The sequence below is a fragment of the Lepus europaeus genome, chromosome 7 (assembly GCF_033115175.1).
Source record: "Lepus europaeus isolate LE1 chromosome 7, mLepTim1.pri, whole genome shotgun sequence".
Classification (NCBI taxonomy): domain Eukaryota; kingdom Metazoa; phylum Chordata; class Mammalia; order Lagomorpha; family Leporidae; genus Lepus; species Lepus europaeus.
The window spans coordinates 63,404,507-63,424,361 of record NC_084833.1 but is presented as its reverse complement, the minus strand read 5'-3'; the positions used below and the strand labels follow the sequence as shown (position 1 = coordinate 63,424,361).

Here is a 19,855-nt window from a genome sequence, read left to right as displayed (position 1 = left end):
TTATGTTATGATCACCTGCTTCCCAGCAGGACTCCAGGGTACAGTGATTAATCTGTGAGTTCGCTCTGAAGACACAGGAAAGGAGAACGTGCTTCTGTGCTAAAGCACCAGCAGAGAGAAACAGAATCTCCCACAGACACGGTGCAGGACAGCACAGGACAGGCTGTACCCCCCCGTCCCCCCCATACACCAGCAACTACAGCACCGTGATGACAGATTTTTATTAAATGGAAACATGGGAGGTGTGGCGAGAAGTGGCAAGCACAGCCACGGGAGAGCAGGCATTCCTGGCTACGGGAACCGGAAGTTAGGAAATCTAGGATTACGTTCTCCTGCTTAGCTCTGACACTCGGGAAGGTCTTCTCCGTGGCACTTGCTCTGACCAGCGCTGGCATGAACGCGTGTGCGCTAGTTCAGTTTGGCCAATAGTTCTTCCAGTTCAGGCCGGGCTTTGAACCGTCCCTTGAAGTCTTCTTCGGTGTGCTGGAGAGAGAGGGAAATCAGGAGGAAGTACTGCAGGGCTTTTCGTTACCCAGATACGCACAACATTTAAAGAGGGCCATCAGCCGGCTCTGTGGAGAATGAAATGGACTAGACTCTTACTGAGCACCTGCTGTGTGCCAGACTTGTATTAGGTCCCAGGGATCCAAAGTTGAATCAGACTTAATAACCCTTGAGGCAGACATATAAATAACTGATGTAAAAGTGTTGTAAATACTACACCAGAGACATTTAAGAGAGAGAGAATGTCAAAATTATCCTTCTGATAGGCGCTTTTCTGTGACTGGAATATTTTAAGTCCACCTGCTCAGCACGCTCTCCCTGCGCGCAGACCTGTGGGACACTAAACGTGCACTGGGCACAGGGGAGCTGCGTGAAGCAGGACGTCCCGCTGAGATGACCTCAAGGATCTGGGTCACAGGAAGGGTCATCTGGGCAAGCGCCCTGCACACCAGCACGTGACGTGAAGTTCTCAGTGTTCCGCCAGTTTTCCATGCCTGACCAAACGTCCATCCTGAGCATGCCCAGTCAGGCTACCGGCAGGCCTTGAAGGACACTTTGGTATTTGTGTACATAATCCTAAACCAGGTTCTCTGTGCTACACAATTGACTGAAAGGGGAGAATCTGGGAGTGCCATGGGCTCACCGCTGACACCAGGACGCTCTGACAATATACAGCCCCTTATGTCCACAGATAATCAGCTCTGAGGCCTTGGCAGAGCCAGAATGTTGACCACGGTTCCAGCAGCCTGCACACCTTTCCTGATCATTGTGTGGCCTTAATTATCCACATTTCTGTTGTGACCAAAGCCGGCAGTCCAGATGCTCTTACCCTAATTTTGAGCACAAGGAGGCCACCAGGGGGCCACTTTCCAAGCTAGCACCTACCTCCCTCACTGACAGCCTGACTCCTTCAGGAAGATTACTCTGGATTATTTCCAAGAAAATCTCTGCAAACGTAGCACTCAAACCGCTGATCTGCAAAATCAAAGAAGATGTTCTGAGGGAGGGCGCTGAAAGCCAGGTGATCAGGCGGACATGGCACGGACTCAAATGCCGGTCAGCTCCAGTGCGCAGACCAGGAGGGCCCAAGGGTGGACGAGGAACACCCGGAGCTGATTCGGAGCCTGGCCTTTGCAGGATTTCCTTTGCCATTTGATCTCAGAGATGGCCACTGCCAGTATTTGCTCCTGTAGGCAATGGAGGTCATAGCTGGACCAAGAGGTTATCAAGCCCAGGCTGATTTTCTGATTCATCTCAGTGCTTACCCACATAGACCAAGACCTGACTGATATCAGATCCTGTCCCAAGAGACCCAAATATGTGGTAGATGGGTGTGCAGGAGGATTCAAGGACCTGTAAGAAAAATACCTACGCAGTTCACTCAGCTAAGGTCAAAGAAAACTTCTAGAGGAGGTGACATCTGGCTGGAGTCTTGGAGAAAAACTGGATTAAACTGGAAGAAGTCAATATAATGTGGAAAGTTTTAAGGCAGAGAAAACAGCATTCAATAAAATGGGAGGAGGGGAGAGTGAGTATTGTGGTGTAGTGGGTTAAGCCACCACTTAGGATGCCTGTATCCCAAATTGGAGTCCCTGGTTCAGGTTCCTGCCAGTCAGTTTCCTGCTGATGCACCTGAGAGGAAGCAGATGATGGCTCAAGTGTGTGGGCTCCTGCACCCACATGAGAGACCTTGATGGGGTTCCTAGGTCCTGGCTTCAGCCTGGCCCAGCCGCAACACTGTGGGCATTTGGGGAGTGAACCAGCAGATGGAAGATCTCTCTCCATTTTTTCCTCTCTCTCTCTCTCTCTCTCTCTCTGTCACTCTGCCTTTCAAGCAAATATTTTTTTTTTTTAAGATTTATATATTTGAAGGTCAGAGTTACACAGAGAGAGGAGAGGCAAAGAGAGAGAGAGAAAGAGAGGTCTTTCATTTGCTGGTTCACTCCCCAACTGGCCACAATGGCTGGAGCTGCACCGATCGGAAGCCAGGAGCCAGGAGTTTCCTCTGGGTCTCCCATGGGAGTGCAGGGGCCCAAGGACTTGGGCCATCTTCTGCTGCTTTTTCAGGTCACAGCAGAGAGCTGGATTGGAAGTGGAACAGCTGGGACTCGAACCAGTGCCCATATGGGATGCTGGCACTGCAGGCAGCAGCTTTACCTGCTACGCCACAGCACTGGCCCCAATAAATGTGTTTTTTTTTAAATAATAAAATAAGGAGGCATAACAATGTTAGAGAATTAAAACCAGCTCCATGTATGCCTGGAGTGAATGGGATGTGAAGAGGAAAAGCAGGAGCCAGGAACTGCTACATCTACAGCTCACCTGACTGCTAATCGGCAGTTCAGACTTTACCCTGTGGGCCTCAGTGGCACATCAGATCCGTCATAAAGAGCATCACAAGTAATAATACATGCCTGGTAATAGTAAAGAACCAAGGATTTTAAGTACTTCAGTTTTTTAACTTAGCATACTTAAATTTAAGGTGTTACTACCTTATTCTTCTAATTACCTTGTAATATGTTTCTTGAATGGATCAAAAGGGGGAGATGCCTATACAGTGGAATATTATTTGGCAATAAAAAATAATGAAGTATTGATGCACGCTATAACATGGATGGACTTTGAAAACATTATGCTAAAGAAACCAGATGTGGGATATAGTGACACAGCTGGTTAAGTCACTGCTTGTGACGCCAGCATCCTATATTGGAGGGCTGGATTAGGTCTCTGCCACTCCACTTCTGATCCAGCTTCTTGCTAATGTGCTGGGAAAGCAGCAAATGATGGCCCAAGTACTTGGCCACTGCTACCCATTTTAGAGACAAGGATAGAATTCCTGGCTTGGCCCAGCCCCAGCTGCTTCCAAATAAATAAATAAATCTTAAAGACAAAAAAAGGGGGCCAGCACTGTGGAATAGTAGGTTAAGCTTTTGCTTGCAGTGCCGACTTCCCATATGGGCACTGGTTTGAGTCCTGGCTGTTCCTCTTTCTATCCAGCTCCTTGCTGATGGCCTGGGAAAGCAGCGGAAGATGGCCCAAGTGCTTGGACCCCTGCATCTGTGGGGCATCAAGTGCTGAAGTCCAGCATGACCAGGTATTGGGCTCGAAGGACTGGCAACACCCATATCTGGGGGTTATGTATGTAATGATGCTGAGAGCAGAGGAATGAAGGAGTTTGCTCCAGAGCAAGGCATTATAAAAGCAAGGATGGAGGGGTCAAAAACTGAATCCTGAGAACATTATTCCAAGGGCAGGAGAAAGGAATAGAAGGGTATGGCGGAAGGGGAAAAAGCAGACAGAAAACCCAGGAGAGGCAAATGGATTTCAGTTCTCCCAGGCTGCCTACCTGAACCACTCGCTCGTGTGTGGTAAGGACTGAGTCCACGAACATTTTGGTGCCTTGATCCTGCAGCTGCAACACCTCCATGGTTTTGGTGGGCATCGCGTAACTGTGGGAAGGAAAGTCAGCTATTCAGAGGGTTCACTGGAGCCAGCAGCCCCACTCCAACGTGGGAGTGTGTGAGCACAGCCACTGCCCGTGCAGCAGCTCCAGGTATCTAGGAATGCTTACCTGCTGCCAGGAGCAAAGTAACCAGACCCCCTCTCCCTCCTCCTCACGTCCCTGGACTCCCTAAGGAGCAGGCCATGCTAACGCCTGCGTGTCCCCAGCCATGCTTAACACAATGCGCAGAATGCAGCCTGGTGATTCAAAACCACTTGCTGCTACTGAAGAACATGCAGCTCTGAGAGAATGGAGCGCTCACTGGGTACGCCTGGGAGGCCGGCCTTGTGCTGCTTCTGTCCTGGAGAAATAAGGCGTGGGACCCAGTGTTCTAGAACGGAATTTCATGACCTCAGCACTAATGAAATTGTAAACCAGGTATTTCTTTGTTCTGGGGCTGGCCTATATATCATCGGTATCCACTGGACGCCAACAGTATACAGCAAGTCCTAAGTCAGATTTTCTCCAGACATGAGTACATGTCGATGGGCCGCCTCTCCAGGCTGAGAGCCACTGCTGCAGAGTCCGTGTTCACGCCAGTCAGCTTTGGCAGGTCCACATGCGGCAGGGCACAGAACACTGGCCTCGGAGTCCGTGTCGTCCTGCCACTCACTAGCAGCATTCACTTCAGTAAATCACTTCCCTTCCTGGCCTCAGTTTCTTCACGTGTGAATGGGATTAGAACCTGGGCCTGTATCAATAGATAACAGTGAGGACTGGGTGTAGAGATGAGACAGGACTGGACTAAAGCCACACAGAAATATAATATTAGTGTAGGGGCTGGCACTGTGGCATAGCGGGTAAAGCTGCCACCAGTAGTACTAGAATTCCATAGAGTGCCAGTTTGAGTCCCGGTTGCTCTACTTCCAATCCGGCTCTCTCCTGTGGCCTAGGAAGGCAGCAGAGGATGGCCTAAGTCCTTGGGCCCCTGCAACCGCGTGGGAGACCCAGAGGAAGCTCCTGGCTCCTCGCTTCAGATTGGTGCAGCTCTGGTTGTTGCAGCCACCTGGGGAGTGAACCAGTGGATAGAAGACCTCTCTCTCTCTCTCTCTCTCTCTCTCTCTCTCTCCCTCCCTCCCTCTCTGCCTCTGCTTCTCTGTAACTCTGCCTTTCAATTAAATAAATCTTTTTAAAAAAAAATTAGTGTCACGTTCATCTTATCAAAGAGTCTATCAAATTGAAAATATGAAATATTAATAATGATGGTAGGGAGCTGGCGCTGTGGCGCAGTAGGTTAATCCTCTGCCTGAGGCGCCGGCATCCCATATGGGCGTCGGTTCTAGTCCCGGCTGCTCCTCTTCTGACCCAGCTCTCTGCTGTGGTCTGGGAAAGCAGTAGAAGATGGCCCAAGTCCTTGGGCCCCTGCACCCATGTGGGAGACGGGGAGGAAGCACCTGGCTCCTGGCTTCAGATTGGCCCAGCTCAGGCCATTGCAGCCATCTGGGGAGTGAACCAGTGGACAGACAGAGCTTTCTCTCTGTCTCTCCCTTTCACTAGTAACTCTACCTCTCAAATAATAATAATAATAATAATAATAATAATAATAATAATGGTAGGACTGAATTTTCAAGCTTCACAAAGTTTCATCACTTAACAGCAAGGGGCAAGGCCCTCTGCAGATAAAGTCTACAAAGGTAAGTTTAATGTAATAGAAAATAGATTAGAAACAGTACACTCTTGGATTTAAATATTGGCTCCGTCATTTATTTATTTATTACCTACTTGAATTTGGACAAATTAGCTATTTCAGCTTCTTTAGCTTTTTTTTTTTTTTTAAATATTTATTTATTTATTTGAAAGTCAGAGTTACATACAAAGAGAGGAGGGGCAGAGAGAGAGAAAGAGAAGTCTTCCATCTGATGGTTTACTCCTCAGTTGGTCACAACGGCCCGAGCTGCGCCGATCTGAAGCCAGGAGCCAGGAACTTCTTCTGGGTCTCCCACGTGGGTGCATGGGCCCAAGGACTCGGGCCATCTTCCACTGCTTTCCCAGGCCATAACAGAGAGCTGGATTGGAAGTGGAGCAGCTGGATCTCTAACCGGCGCCCATATGGGATGCCAGTGCTTCAGGCCAGGGTGTTAACCTGCTGTGCCCCAGCGCCTGCCCCAGCTTCTTTAGCTTTAAAATGAGAATAATAATCTTGTACATACTTCATAGGGCTGATGCAATGATTAAATGAAATTACATAAGTGATTCTCCTGGCATGGTGCACCCACAAATGTCAGCTCTCTTGTTCCTGGAAGCAGCTGGTAGACATTGATTTTGCCATCTCTCTCATGTAGCTACTCTAATATCCCCTCCCAGTTTTCAGCACAAGCTCTTGATATTTTCTTCCAAGTCAAATATTATAATAATTTCCCAATTTAAAAAACTAGGACACAATCACAGGCTTCTAATGGAAGATCAAATAAAATAACTAGGTAAAAGCTTTCAGGAAATCAAAAAGCACTCTAAAATGTTGCTTCCCCTAAATGTAAAAAACATTGTAAGATGTCACAGATAGGACTGACTGACTGAACTAGGCGTGGTCAGCTTTTTCACTTTTCTTGGGTTTTACTCTTCCATACTTATTTTGGCAAGATTGCACTGATTTGCTTATTTACTCATCCCTCCAACAAACATTTACTAACAGCCTCCCCTATCAGAGGCACTGCAGTGGGCAATATGCAGTCTTTAGGATGCTCACCGAGAGGAAGCACCTTGGAGAGACAGGGAAATACACAAACGTCTGTACTACACAAAGACAGAAGCACTCACAGGTGTGTGCCAAGGACTGGGGATGAGGGAGAAAGAGGAGCAGGCTCAGGGAAGGCCTCCCTGGTTAGGGAAAGTCTTACCGCGGTGTAAAGAATGAGCATAGGCACTGGCCTGGAGCGCATCCCCAGCCGGTACAGAAGTAGCTACACAGGGCAGGAGGCATGAGAAGCCTTCAACGAGAACCAACAGAAAACCAGGAAATACCAGGCACTTTGGTTACACCAAGATTAGGCCCAAGCAGTTCAGTGCAGGACAGTCAATACAGCGGGGTGATGCAGGGAGACAGCCTATTAGAGTGGACTCTGTGGTCCCAAATACGCTCTTACCCCCATCTGCAAGCTAGCAGGATGACTTTTTTTTTTTTTTTTAAACATGTATTTGGGCTAGCGTTGTGGTCTAGGGGGTTAAGACGCACCTGTGAGGCCAGCATCCCATATGAGCACCAGTTTGTGTCCTGGCTGCTCCACTTCTGATCCAGCTCCCTGCTAAAGCACCTGGGAAAGCAACAGAAGATGGCCCACATGCTTGGGCCCCTGTACCCAGGCAGGAGGCACCGAAGAAGCTCCTTGCTTCAGCTGGCCCAGCCCGGCTTTTGTGGCCATTTGGGAAGTGAAGCAGGGAGACATCTTCCATCTGCTGGTTTACTCCCCAAATGGCTACAACAGCCTGGGCTGGGCCAGGCTGAAGGCAGGAGCCAGGAACTCTCTCCCTGAAATTCTTAGGCAGTTTCAGTTACAAGCCGAGTCACAGGTAAGTCAAAAGATCAGAAGTTTTTGTCAACTACGATGTTAAAAAAAAAAGGGAAGGGAAGATGCATTTGTTATACTCTGGTCATTTCAAAGTATAACAGGCCTTAAAAGGATAGGAGTACAGGTGATTTTCTGCACTTTCCAAAACTCTGCCATAAATATCACTTGGACGACCACACAGTAAAAACAGAGAAGAAACAATTGAATTTCTAGAGTCAACCTAACGTGACTAGGGCTGTCATGTCTGGGAAGTATCCGCTGGGAAGGGACAAAGTTCTGGGGGACTCAGAATCTGTGGATTTCAGTTTGTAAAAGTTATACCTCAGTTTTAAAAATTGTAAGTAGGTTAAAAAAAATAGAAATTTCGTCTCACAGTCCACAGAGCACAGGAGCTGGGTCAGCTTGGGGCTTGGAAGCTGCTGCCTGATCTCCCCAGGCAGCTGCTCAGCAAGGGTTGGGTGCAGGCAGATTAAAGAACTTGCAGGAGAGGGCTCTGCCCGCCCTCCCGTGTGAGCTGCAGCTGCAGCCAAGCAGACCATCTCCAGAACAAAAGCCAGCACACCTCTCTAGCCCAACTCCAACACAAGGTCACGGTTCATCCCTCCCACCACCGCCACTCCTAGGAGAAAATAGATCAAGATGAAATGAAAAGCAGGAGAGAATTTCATGTCTGAAAAGCTGGGCAGAGAGAATGCCTAATAACACAATAGTCTGGAAACCTCAGTCAGCACAAGGAAGTGAGCTGCTAAAAACAAACAGCTTTTTGTGCTCTGGGCTATTTGAAGCAAAGAACCAGAAAAAAGGCATAAAGCAGCATACCTATCATTCATTCTGGGGACCACGCCTATGCCTATTAGAACTCCACCCACGTGGCAGGCATTTGGTACAGTGGTTGAAACACAGCTTGGGACACCCGGATCCCACAGCAGAGGGCCTGGGTTTGAGTCCTGGCTCTACTCCTGATTCCAGCTTCCTGCCAATGTGCACTCTGGGAGTCAGCAGGTGAGGGTTCAAGTGTCACCCACGTGGGAGAACTGGATTGAGTTCAGGCTCCTAGTGTGGGCATTTGGGGAAGGAATCAACAGATGAACAATCTGCCTCTCTGCTTCAAATAAATTAAAAATAAATCAATAAACATTTTAAAAAGAACTCAATCCAAATCGATAAACACTTATTCTGTGCCTATAGCATGTCAGTACTAGACCAGGCCTTAGGGTCAGAGCACTAGTGAAGACAGACACAATCCTTGCCTTAAGGAGCTTGAAGTCTCCTAGGAGAGACCAATGATCATCCAGTGATTAAAAGGTAGAGAGTGCACATATGAAGGACAAGTCATATACCTTCTATTTCTCCTGTGTAAATAACAAAGGAGCCCAATGAAATGACAGTCTCTAAAGAAGTAACATTCAAGATGATGCAGAAGGAAAAAGTGGGTGTCAGGTGAAGGGGGAAGGGTCATCTAAGCTTTAGAGAGCACATACAAGGTTCTGAAATGGAGAGAGACAAAAGTAAAGCCTGTGTAGTTGGAAGGGAAAAGAGGGGCACAAAGTGTGAGCGAAGGCAAGAGAGGCAAGCCCAGGCCGTGGTGCACCCAGCATCATGATCCTAAGGGCGTGGGGAGCCATGGAAGGGTCTTAGCAGGGGAGTGACACCATCGTACTTCCAGTTTAGAAGATCACTGCTTAATGGAGAAGCACTTGGAAGAATTGAAAATTGGAGGGAAAAGAGCAGGTTCAAATCCAGACCTTGCCAATTACTAAATCTCTGTGGGAAAGCTTCCACTGTATTAATAATAATAGCAGCCAACAGCTGCATGTAGTTCTAAGTGCTTTCAAGGCGTTTTCACTATAGCTTTTTTAGACAGGTTCTTTCATTAACCCATTTTACAGATGAGGAAACCAAGGCACAGAGAGGGGTAAGGAGACTGCCCAGTGTCACACAGTAAGGAATGCAGCAGAGGAAGAGAACAGGGCAGGCAGCCTGGCTCCCGGTTGATGCTTTGACCCACTAAGCACAAGCTGCTTGCACGGAGCTTTCTCTGAGAGCCTTGCTGGTAGCAGTGCTCGGCAAATGTCACTGCCTCTCTGCCCCAGTCCAGTGCAGCCTGGGCTTTTCACAGTCAGGTTTTCAAAACAGCCTCGTTAGAAGGAGTCCTGGAATTTTAAAACACAGTCCCAGGGAACTGATCCACTGTAGGTATGAACGCGACATTTAATGCCTCTTTGCCACCACATCCTCTGAAAAGCTACCCTGCCAGCCGACAAAAAGGTCCTCATTAATTATTAAAACCAAACAACACTATTCAGAACGTTTCCTAAGTGCCAGCGTCTGTGCTAAGTGCTGTTAAATACTCTCTTAATTACTGTTTGGAACTCAAATAAAAAAACTCTCATCCTCATTACATAGATGAGGAAACTGAAGTTCAGAATTTCCCAAGGTCATGTTGCTAAGAACTGACAGAGCCATACCTGAACACTGGCAGCTTGATTCTAGTTTGAATTCTTGACCCCTTGTGATTCCAGGTGTGGTCGCAGGCCAGCCGCTAGTACGCAAACTGCCATGAGCCCACCATGAGACAAGAAGCATGCACCAGTCAGTAAATCCACTGTTTAATTCAGCAACTTTTCTTCTATCGGTAAGAAAGACTTTGTCGACAAAGGCAGCAAAGGATGAATCCTGGTCTGTTCTCAGGGCGGTACTAGGAGAGGCACTACCGTAAGCCACTGTGCTGGGCTGCTTGAACTGACACTGCACCTTATCCGCACCTACCACCTTCCACACTGTGATAAGTACAACTCTCCGACTGCATGTGCCTGCGTGTGTGTGTGCGCTGTGTGTACGGGTATACTCCCTGGAATCAGGGACATTTCATCTTAGGATCTTCTAGTCGGAATAACTAGTTCAGTATCTACCACATGGCTCGATCAATAGTTTCTGGATTGATTAATTAATCAAAAGCACCTGCATTACATTTTAGGAAATGTGCACTACATAACTGGGTTCTACAGTCACATTTGATAACCTGTCACTCTGAAAAATGACTGAATGTCTCCCATTGGCAGGCCATGTGCTAGGTGCAAAAGAAACAAAGGACAGGGGCTGGTGTTATGTAGTAGTGGATGAAGCCACAGCCTGCAATGCCAGCATCCCATACTGGTGCCAGTTCACGTCCCAGCTGCCCCACTTCCGATCCATCTCTCTGCTAATGGCCTGGGAAAAGCAGGAGAAGGGCCCCTGCAATGCACATAGGAGACCCAGATGAAGCTCCTGGCTTTGGCTTGGCCCAGTCCTGGCCGTTGCTGCCACTTGAGGAGTGAACCAGTGGATGGAAGATTTTCTCTCTCTCTCTCTTTTTCAAATAAAGAACTATTTAAAAAAAAGAGAGAGAAACAACAACACGATCACCACCTAGAAGGAAGGCACATAGGGCAGACTTTTGGCCCAGCAGTTAGGACACTGCTCAGAATGCCCACGGCCCCTATCTGGGCTCCTAGGCTCAAGTACTGACGGCTTCCACCTGCAGCTTTCAGTTAATGTGCAATCTATGAGGCAGCAGGTGATGGCTCAGGTATTTGGGTGTCACTGCCACCCATATGGGAGACCTGGATTAAGTTCCTGGCTCCAGGCTTTGGCCTAGCCCTGACTGTTGTGAGCTTTTGGGAAGTGAACCAGCAGATAAAAGATCTCTTTGGGTTTGTCTCTTTCAGTGTGTGTGTGTACCTGCCTTTCAAATAAATAAAAATAATTTTTTAAAAATAAGAAGGAATGCACAGGTAGAGAGAAGGGGACTGACACGTGCCTACCTCACTGCAGCCCAGAGCACTAAGTGACATGAGAGAGGTGTGTGTCATGTGTCGAAAGAGCAACCAACTCTCTGGGGCATCATGAAAAGATAGGCACATTGTTAGGCTTAAAAGAACTGTCAGCTGTGAGGGCTAAATTCACAACTTATTATCAAATCTTCTAAGGAGTACTTTTAGCAAGTTATACTCTAAGTTATAAAGGTTTAAAAGTTCAAATTTGTTTTAAGTGCTTAAAATAAGACTATATAATTAAAAATACTGGAGTCTCTATGCATGTATTAAATAGAGCAGTAAATCAAAATAAAAAAAAAAATACTGGAGTCAAGCAGAATTGGGTTTAAACCCAGACAGCTTACTGGTAATGTGATTTTTGGTCTTTCTGAGGCTTGGTTTCTTCATCTGTAAAATGGGAATGGACTACTATCAAATGAGTAAGAAAGCATAATCTTTCCATGTCTACATACTATGCTGTGTGCTACCTTGCACACTACAGTAAACTAAACTATTATTTATTAAATATTTTTCTTTTAAAATCAACTTTTTTTTATAACTACTTTTTTAAAAAGATTTATTTATTTATTTGGAAAGCAGAGTTACAGAGAGGCAGAGAGAGAGAGAGAGAGATCGAGATCTTCCATCCACCAGTTCACTCCCTACATGGCCGCAACAGCTGGAGCTGTGTCAATCCAAAGCCAAGAGCCAAGAGCTTCTTCCAGGGCTCCCATGTGGGAGCAGGGGCCCAGGAACTTGAGCCATCTTCTGCTTTCCCAGGCCATAGCAAACAGCTGGATCAGAAGTGGAGCAGCTGGGACTCAAACCTGCGCCCATATGGCATGCTGGCACTGCAGGCAGCAGCTTTACCTCCTATGAAACAGCGCCAGCCCCAAATCAACTCATTCTTTAAAAATTAATTTTAAAGGGAACTTGAGATGGAGAACAATTTGGAACTCTTATACACTGCTGATGAGAAAGTAAAATGGTACAAACACTTGGGAAAACAGTCTGGCAGCTTCCTTTAAATTCAAACATACACTTCTCTCACCATTTGACCCAACTGTCACACTGCTAAAGAAATGAGGGACCTGGGGCTGGCACTGTGGCACAGCGGGTTAAAACCCCAGCTGCTCCACTCTGATCCAGCTCTCTGCTGTGGCTGGGGAAAGCAGTGGAAGATGGCCCAAGTCCCTGGGCTCCTGCACTCACATGGGAGACCCAGAAGAAGCTCCTGGCTCCTGGCTCCTGGCTTTGGATCAGCTCAGTTCTGGCCATTGCTGTCATCTGGGGAGTGAACTGGCAGATGGAAAACCTCTCTCTCTCTCTGGCTCTAACTCTCTCTGTAACTGTCTTTCAACTAAATAAATTAAATCTTTAAAAGAAATCAGGGACTGGCATTGTGGCATAGCAGGTAAAGCCATTGCCTGCAATACCAGCATCCCATTTGGGCACCAGTTCATGTCCTGGCTGTTCCACTTCCTATCTAGCTCCCTGCTAATGGCCTGGGAAAAGTAGTAGAAGATGGTCCAAGTGCTTGGGCCTCTGCCACGCATGTGGGAGACCTGGATGAAGCTCCTGGCTCCTGGCTTCAGCCTGGTTATTATTGCCACTTAGGGAAAGTGGATGGAAATTTGCCTTTTCTTTCTATCCCTCTCTGTAATGCTTTCAAATAAATAATTAATTAATTAATCAAATCTTTTTTAAAAAAAGAGAAATGAAATGACATGAAAACTTATGTTCTCTCAAAAATCTGTATGTATTTACAGTGACTTTATTCATAATTGCCAAGTGGCGACAGCACAGACATCCTTTGATGGTGAGTGGATAAACTGCAGTAAGTCCCTCAGCCAGGTGCTGCTTGACAACCACAAGGAACAAACCACCCAGTGCAGTGACAGGAAAGGACCTCAACACATTAGGCTAAGTGGAGAGCCCGACTCCAGAGAAAAAATATGGTATGATTCCATGGACATGACATTCTGGAAAAGGCAAAACCAGAGACACGGAATAAATCATTGAGAGTGGCAGGAGGGAACACCTTGGGATGATGGAAATGCTCTATGTCTGGATTCTATCAGGATTTACTCTACGGTGTACATTTGTCACAGCTCACAGAACTGCTCAGTACCAGAGAATTGTGCTGTCAGTTATACCTCAAACCCCTGACTTTTTATCATGACTATAAGTGGAGAAACAGTATCAGCTGCCATCAGTAGAAGGTAAATTAAAATAAGAACAATGCAAACAAAATAAGATTATAAAATTTCAGCTACATCCTAGTGCTCGCCAAAGGTCCCCTCTCTGTTAGGAAGAGGAGGAAGTAGCAGAGCAGTGTTAAGGTCATACCAGCACCACTCTGGGAATTTCTCCTTGACATAATTAGGTTGAATGAAAAGTAAAAAGGGAAGATATTTCTAGTCATGTGATTCACTGTTATTTAAGGCAAACCACAGAACCCCCTATTCTGTCTGAAACACTGGGATATGTAAAGCGCCCCCCTGCAGCAGGCAGATACTAGATGTCAGTCCCTCTCTGCCACAGTTTCCAACAGCTCTAAAAGTACCTGAAAAGCAGAGCTGGCAAAGACTACCTAAATGGATGGGGAGCAACACTGTGTTAATGGATCACAATGCTTAATAGATACAGTTTGGTTTCAGTTCTCCCTAAGTTGATCCACAAGTTCAATACAATCCCAACAAAAGCCATCAGACTCTTTTCTGTAGAAATAAGCTAATTCTGGGACCGGCATTGTGGTATAGCAGGTAAAGCCTCCACCCATGACGCCAGCATCCTACATGGGTGCTGGTTCATGTCCTGGCTTCTCTGCTTCTGATTCAGCTCCTTGATAATGGTCTGGGAAAAGCAGCAGAGATAGCCCAAGTGTTTGGGCCCCTACCACCCCTGTAGGAAACCTGGAAGAAGCTCCTGGCTCCTGGCTTCAGCCTGGCCCAGCCCAAGCCATTGTGGCCATCTGGGGAATGAACCAGCGGATGGAAGACCTCTTTGTCTCTTCCTCTATCTCTGACTTTCAAATAAAATAAATGAATCTTTTAGAATAGCCAGAGTACTTTGGATAAAGAACAAAGTTCAAGTTTCAGTAATCAAGCTACAGTAATCAGTACAGTGTGGTACTGGCATAAAGGCAAATAAATAGATCAAGATAACAGAATACAGTCTAAGAAACAGACCCAGATATGTGTGGTCACTGGCTATCAGCAAAGGTACTAATCTAGTTCAGTGGACAAAGGAAATATTTTCAACAAATGGTGCTGGAATAATTAAGTAATCATTTGGGGGGGGGGATTTTCACCAAATCTCATGTTACAAAATAATTCAAAATGGATCACAGATCATTAAAACCATAGAACTTACAGGAGAATTTCTTTGTGACCATGAATTAGCAAAGATTTCTTATTTATGACACCAAAAGTACAAACCATAAAAGAAGAAAATGGATTAATCAAGTTCCTTAAATTTTAAAAATTTTGCCTTCAAAAGACACATTGTTGAGGCTGGCGCCGTGGCTTAACAGGCTAATCCTCCACCTTGCGGTGCCGGCACATCAGGTTCTAGTCCCGGTTGGGGCACCGGATTCTGTCCCGGTTGCTCCTCTTCCAGGCCAGCTCTCTGCTATGGCCCAGGAAGGCAGTGGAGGATGGCCCAAGTTCTTGGGCCCTGCACCCGCATTGGAGACCAGGAGAAGCAGCTGGCTCCTGGCTTCGGATCAACGAGATGCGCCGGCCGCAGCGGCCATTGGAGGGTGAACCAACGGCAAAAGGAAGACCTTTCTTTCTGTCTCTCTCTCTCACTATCCACTCTGCCTGTCAAAAAAAAAAAAAAAAAGACACACTGTTGAAAAGACAAGTGGAGGCAGGGGCCAGCCTCAGAAGATGGCAGAAGAGCATTTCTAATACATATAACCAAATTCTCTCTCTTCATTACCAGGTATCTTTTTTGCTGCAGGCAAAACAATATGATACAGCTGACATTATATGAATGTAAAATCATCAAAAAAAAAATCTCATTAGGAATGAAGATGGCAAAAATATATCTTTTGTACAATAAAAAAAAACAGGATGAAAAAGCATGTAAATGAAAGATAAACAAACTTGGAGCTGGCACTGTGGTATAGAGCATAAAGCTGCCACCTGCAGTGCTGGCATCCCATATGGGTGCCAGTTCAAGTCCCAGCTGCTCCTCTTCCAATGCAGCTCTCTGCTATGGCCTGGGAAAGCAGTGGAAGATGGCTCAAATTCTTGGGTCCCTGCATCCATGTGGGAGACCTGGAAGAAGCTCCTGACTCCTAGCTTCAGATTGGCCCAGCTCTGGCCGTTCCAGCCATTTGGGGAGTGAACCAGTGGATGGAAGACCTGTCTTTCTCTCTGCCTCTGCCTCTCTGTAACTCTGCCTTTCAAATAAATAATTAAATCTTTAAAAAAAGAAAAGAAACATCACCTGCAGACAAAACTATGGGTTTCAGCCTTTCTTTAAAAAAGAGAAAAGAAAGATATACCAACTAAATTACAGATCATAAAATTGCCGGAAAGCAATTTTTCCCTTGATTGATGTATATATACACACACATATATTGCTCTCTGATGGTTTCAAATGTAAATCAGTTACAAACCTTTATGCATTTGACTTAAACTGTAAGATATATGTGTACCATATTAAAAAAGTTTGATTAATATTTTAAGAAGACAACAAGGTAAATCTAGACTAGGATAAAGTATTTGCAAAACACATATCTAGAAGGGAACTGCTATCTAAAAATACATAAAGGGGGTACGTGTTTGGCCTCATGATTAAGACCACATCTGGTATCAGAGTGGGTTTAATTCCTAGCTCCAGCTCCTGATTCCAGCTTCCTGCCAATGCAGACTCCGAGAGGCAGCAGCAATGGCTTATGTAGTTAGGTTTCTGCCTCCCACACAGGAGACCTGGATTTGAGGTCCTGGCTGCTCAGCCTGCCTCAACCCTGCACTGCTGTAGACATCTGGGGAGTAAACCAGAGACTAGGAGCTCTGTCTTTTAGCCTGTCTGCCTGTCTGTCTCTCTAATAATTAAGTAAATGAATAAAATAGATTTAAAGACAGATGTCATCAAAGAAGATATACAGATGGCAAAAAAAAAAAAAAAAGCACATGAAAAGATATTCAACATCACTGCTTATCAAGGAAATAAAAATTCAAACCACTATGGGATCACTAAATACTTATTAAATAGCTTTTAAAAACTTAACAGTTACCAACTACTAACGGGGCTGAGGAGTTACTGCAACTCTTAAATATTGCTGGTGGGAACACAAAATGGTAAAGACATTTAGAAAACAGTTTGGCAGTTTCCTGTAAAGGTAAACATACACTGCCGACGCCGCAGACAGAGTATTAGCCTAGTGAGCCGCAGCACTGGCACCCCAGGTTCTAGTCCCAGTTGGGGCGCCGGATTCTGTCCCGGTTGCTCCTCTTCCAGTCCAGTTCTCTGTTGTGGCCCGGGAGTGCAGTGGAGGATGGCCCAGGCCCTTGGGCCCTGCACCCGCATGGGAGACCAGGAGGAAGCACCTGGCTCCTGGCTTTGGATCGGTGCAGCACGCCGGCCGTAGCAGCCATTTGGGGGGTGAACCAATGGAAAAAGGAAGACCTTTCTCTCTGTCTCGCTCTCTCACTGTCTAACTCTGCCTGTCCAAAAAAAAAAAAAAAAAAAAAAGGTAAACATAAACTGACTATGCAATCCAGGAATCCCAGGCCTAGGTAATTAACCAAGAAAGAAATGTATGTCCACAGAAAATTCATATGCAAATGCTCACTGCAGCTTTATTCATGATCACTAATAAGCTGGAACCAGCCCCAGTCACACCAGCTGATGAATGGATAAGCCAACTCAGGTGCAATCACTCAATGGGATACTGCCTAGCAATAATACGCTTAGAAAATGTACACCCACGTTCATGGCAGCATTATTCACAACAGCTAAAATGTGGATGCAACCCAAGCGGCTCTCAATAGATGAATGGATAACCAAACTGCAAGTTATACATACAGTGGAATACTATTCAGCCTTTAAAAGGAAGGAAATTCCGACACATGCTACAGCACGGATAAACCTTGGGGACATTATGCTAAGTGAAATAAGACATTCATGAAAGGACAAATAATGTGTGCTTCCATTTACATGAGCTAGAAAAGTCACAGAGACAGAAGACTGGCCAGCAAGGGGGAGGAATGGGAGTTACTATCCCCTAACAGGTTCAGAATTTGTTTTACAACATAAAAAGGGTTATGGAGATGGATGGTGGTGATAGTTGTACAACATTATCAGTGTGTTTGGTATCACTGACTTGTACCTGTTTTTATTTTTAAATTTTATTTATACGAAAGGCAAAGAGAGATCTTTCATTTGCTGCTTCACTCACCAAATGCCTATAATAGCCGGGACTGAGCTAGGCTGAACCCAAGAACCCAGCACTCAGTCTGAGTCTCCTATATGGGTGACAGGGAACCAAGTACTTGAGCCATCACCTACTGTCTCTCAGGTGCACATTAGCAAGAAGATAAAGTGGAGCCAGAACTGGAACACAGTCACTTAATATGGGACACAAGTGTCCCAAATAGCAGCTTAAATACTGTGCCAAACACTTGACTCTGAACTATACTTTTTTGGTCTGTTTTGAAAGACTTTTTTAGATGTATTTTTTTTTAAAATATTTATTTATTTGTTTTAAAGTCAGAGTTACAGAGAGAGAGAGAGAGAGAGAGAGAGATCTTCCATCTGCTGGTTTATTCCAGATGGCTACAATGGCCAGCACTAGGCTAGGCCAAAGTCAGAAGCTTCAAACAGGTCTCCCACATGGGTGGCAGAGACCCAAATACTTGGTCCATCTTCTGCTGCTTTTTGCCCAGCCATTAACAGGGAGCTGGATTAGAAGTGGAGCAGCCGGGACATGAACTGGCACCCATATGGGATGCCAGCACTGCAGGCAGTGACTTCACCCTCTATGCCACAAAGCTGGCCCCACAGATAGAATTTTTTTTAATTAATAATAATTAGGGCTGGCATTGTGGCATAGTAGGCTAAACCTTCGCCTGTGGTGCTGGCACCAGCTTGTGTCCCAGCTGCTCCTCTTCCAATCCAGCTCTCTGCTTATGGCCTGGGAAAGCAGTAGAAGATGGCCCAAGTGCTTGGGCCCCTGTGCCCGTGTATAGCTCCTGGCTCCTGGCTTTGGATCAGCTAAGCTCTAGCTGTCGCGATCATTTGGGGAGTGAACCAGCAGATAGAAGACCTTTCTCTTAATAACAATATAACAACAACAAAAACAATAATTGTACATATTTATGGGCTAAACTGTGACAATTCAATACGTTTCCAGGGTGTACTGATCAAAGCAGAGAAATCAACATTTCTCCTTCTTCGACATTACTTTACGATTGGAGCCTTGGATCTCCTTTCTTCTATTTGCTCATGAATTATGTAACAGGTTATTGTGAACTACTGTCACCCCACTATGCTGTGAAACACTAAGAACTTAGTCCTTCGATGTAACTGATTTGACACTCATTACCTACACTCCTTCCATCCCTTTTCCCCTCCTAATCTCTGGTAATTACTCTTTTGTGTTCAGATTGAGTTTTGGTTTTGCTTCCACATACGAGGAGAACATGGACTTGTCTTCCTGTGTCTGGCTTATTTCACGTAATGAGATGACCTACAGTTCCATACATTTTGCTGCAAACGACAGGATTTCATTCTTTTCTATGGCTGTGTAACATTCCCTTGTGTACATATACCACATTTTCTTTATTCATTCATCTGATAGACACCTTGGTTAATTCCATATTGTGGCTACTATGAACAGTGCTGCAATACACAGGGCAGAACAGGAATCTCTTTCGTATAGGGACTTCATATCTTTTGGATATGTACCCAGTAACGGGACTGCGGGATCACAGGGTAGTTCTACTTCTAGCTTCTAGAGCAGTCTCAGTACTGATTTCCTGACTGGCTGCACTGCTTTATATTCCCACCAAAAATGGTTCACTTTTCTCTACATACTCACCAGCATGTACTACTTTCTTTTTATATTTATTTACATTTATATTTATTATCTTTGTCTTTTTTATTATAGTTAGTATATTCAATTAATGGTGTTGGAAAAATTGGAGATTATCTATCTATCTATAGGTAAAATGAAAGCAGATCCCTACCTCTTACCACATATAAAAATTACTCAAGATGGATCAAAGAACTAAATTTAAGACCTGAAACTATGCAACTGATAGAAAAAGAACAGGAGAAACACTTCAAGACATTGGTATAGAAAAGGATTTTTTAGATAAGATCTCAAAAGGACAGGCCATGAAAGCAAAACTGGATGAATGGGATTTTATCAAACTAAGATACAAACTTTTGCATAGCAAAAAAAGGAAACAAGAGACATCCCACAAAATGGCAGAAAATATTTACAAGCTACTTTTCCAACAAAGCATTAATACTCAGAATATATAAGAAACTAAAAACACTCAACAACAAAAAGCAACCAATTCAGTTAA

General features: G+C 45.3%; 1 protein-coding gene across 1 annotated transcript in view; it reads right to left on the bottom strand.

Annotated features, from left to right (window-relative positions):
* Positions 1 to 204: 204 nt before the first annotated feature.
* Positions 205 to 19,855, bottom strand: part of MRPL48 (mitochondrial ribosomal protein L48) — a 71,488-nt gene continuing 51,837 nt past the window's right edge. The window contains exons 6-8 of the mRNA XM_062197565.1: positions 3,851 to 3,953; positions 1,390 to 1,479; positions 205 to 483 (exon numbers count right to left, since the gene is read on the bottom strand). Of these exons, the coding sequence (XP_062053549.1) occupies positions 409 to 483; positions 1,390 to 1,479; positions 3,851 to 3,953 (268 nt within the window). The 3' untranslated portion in view covers positions 205 to 408. The remainder of the gene's footprint in view (positions 484 to 1,389; positions 1,480 to 3,850; positions 3,954 to 19,855) is intronic.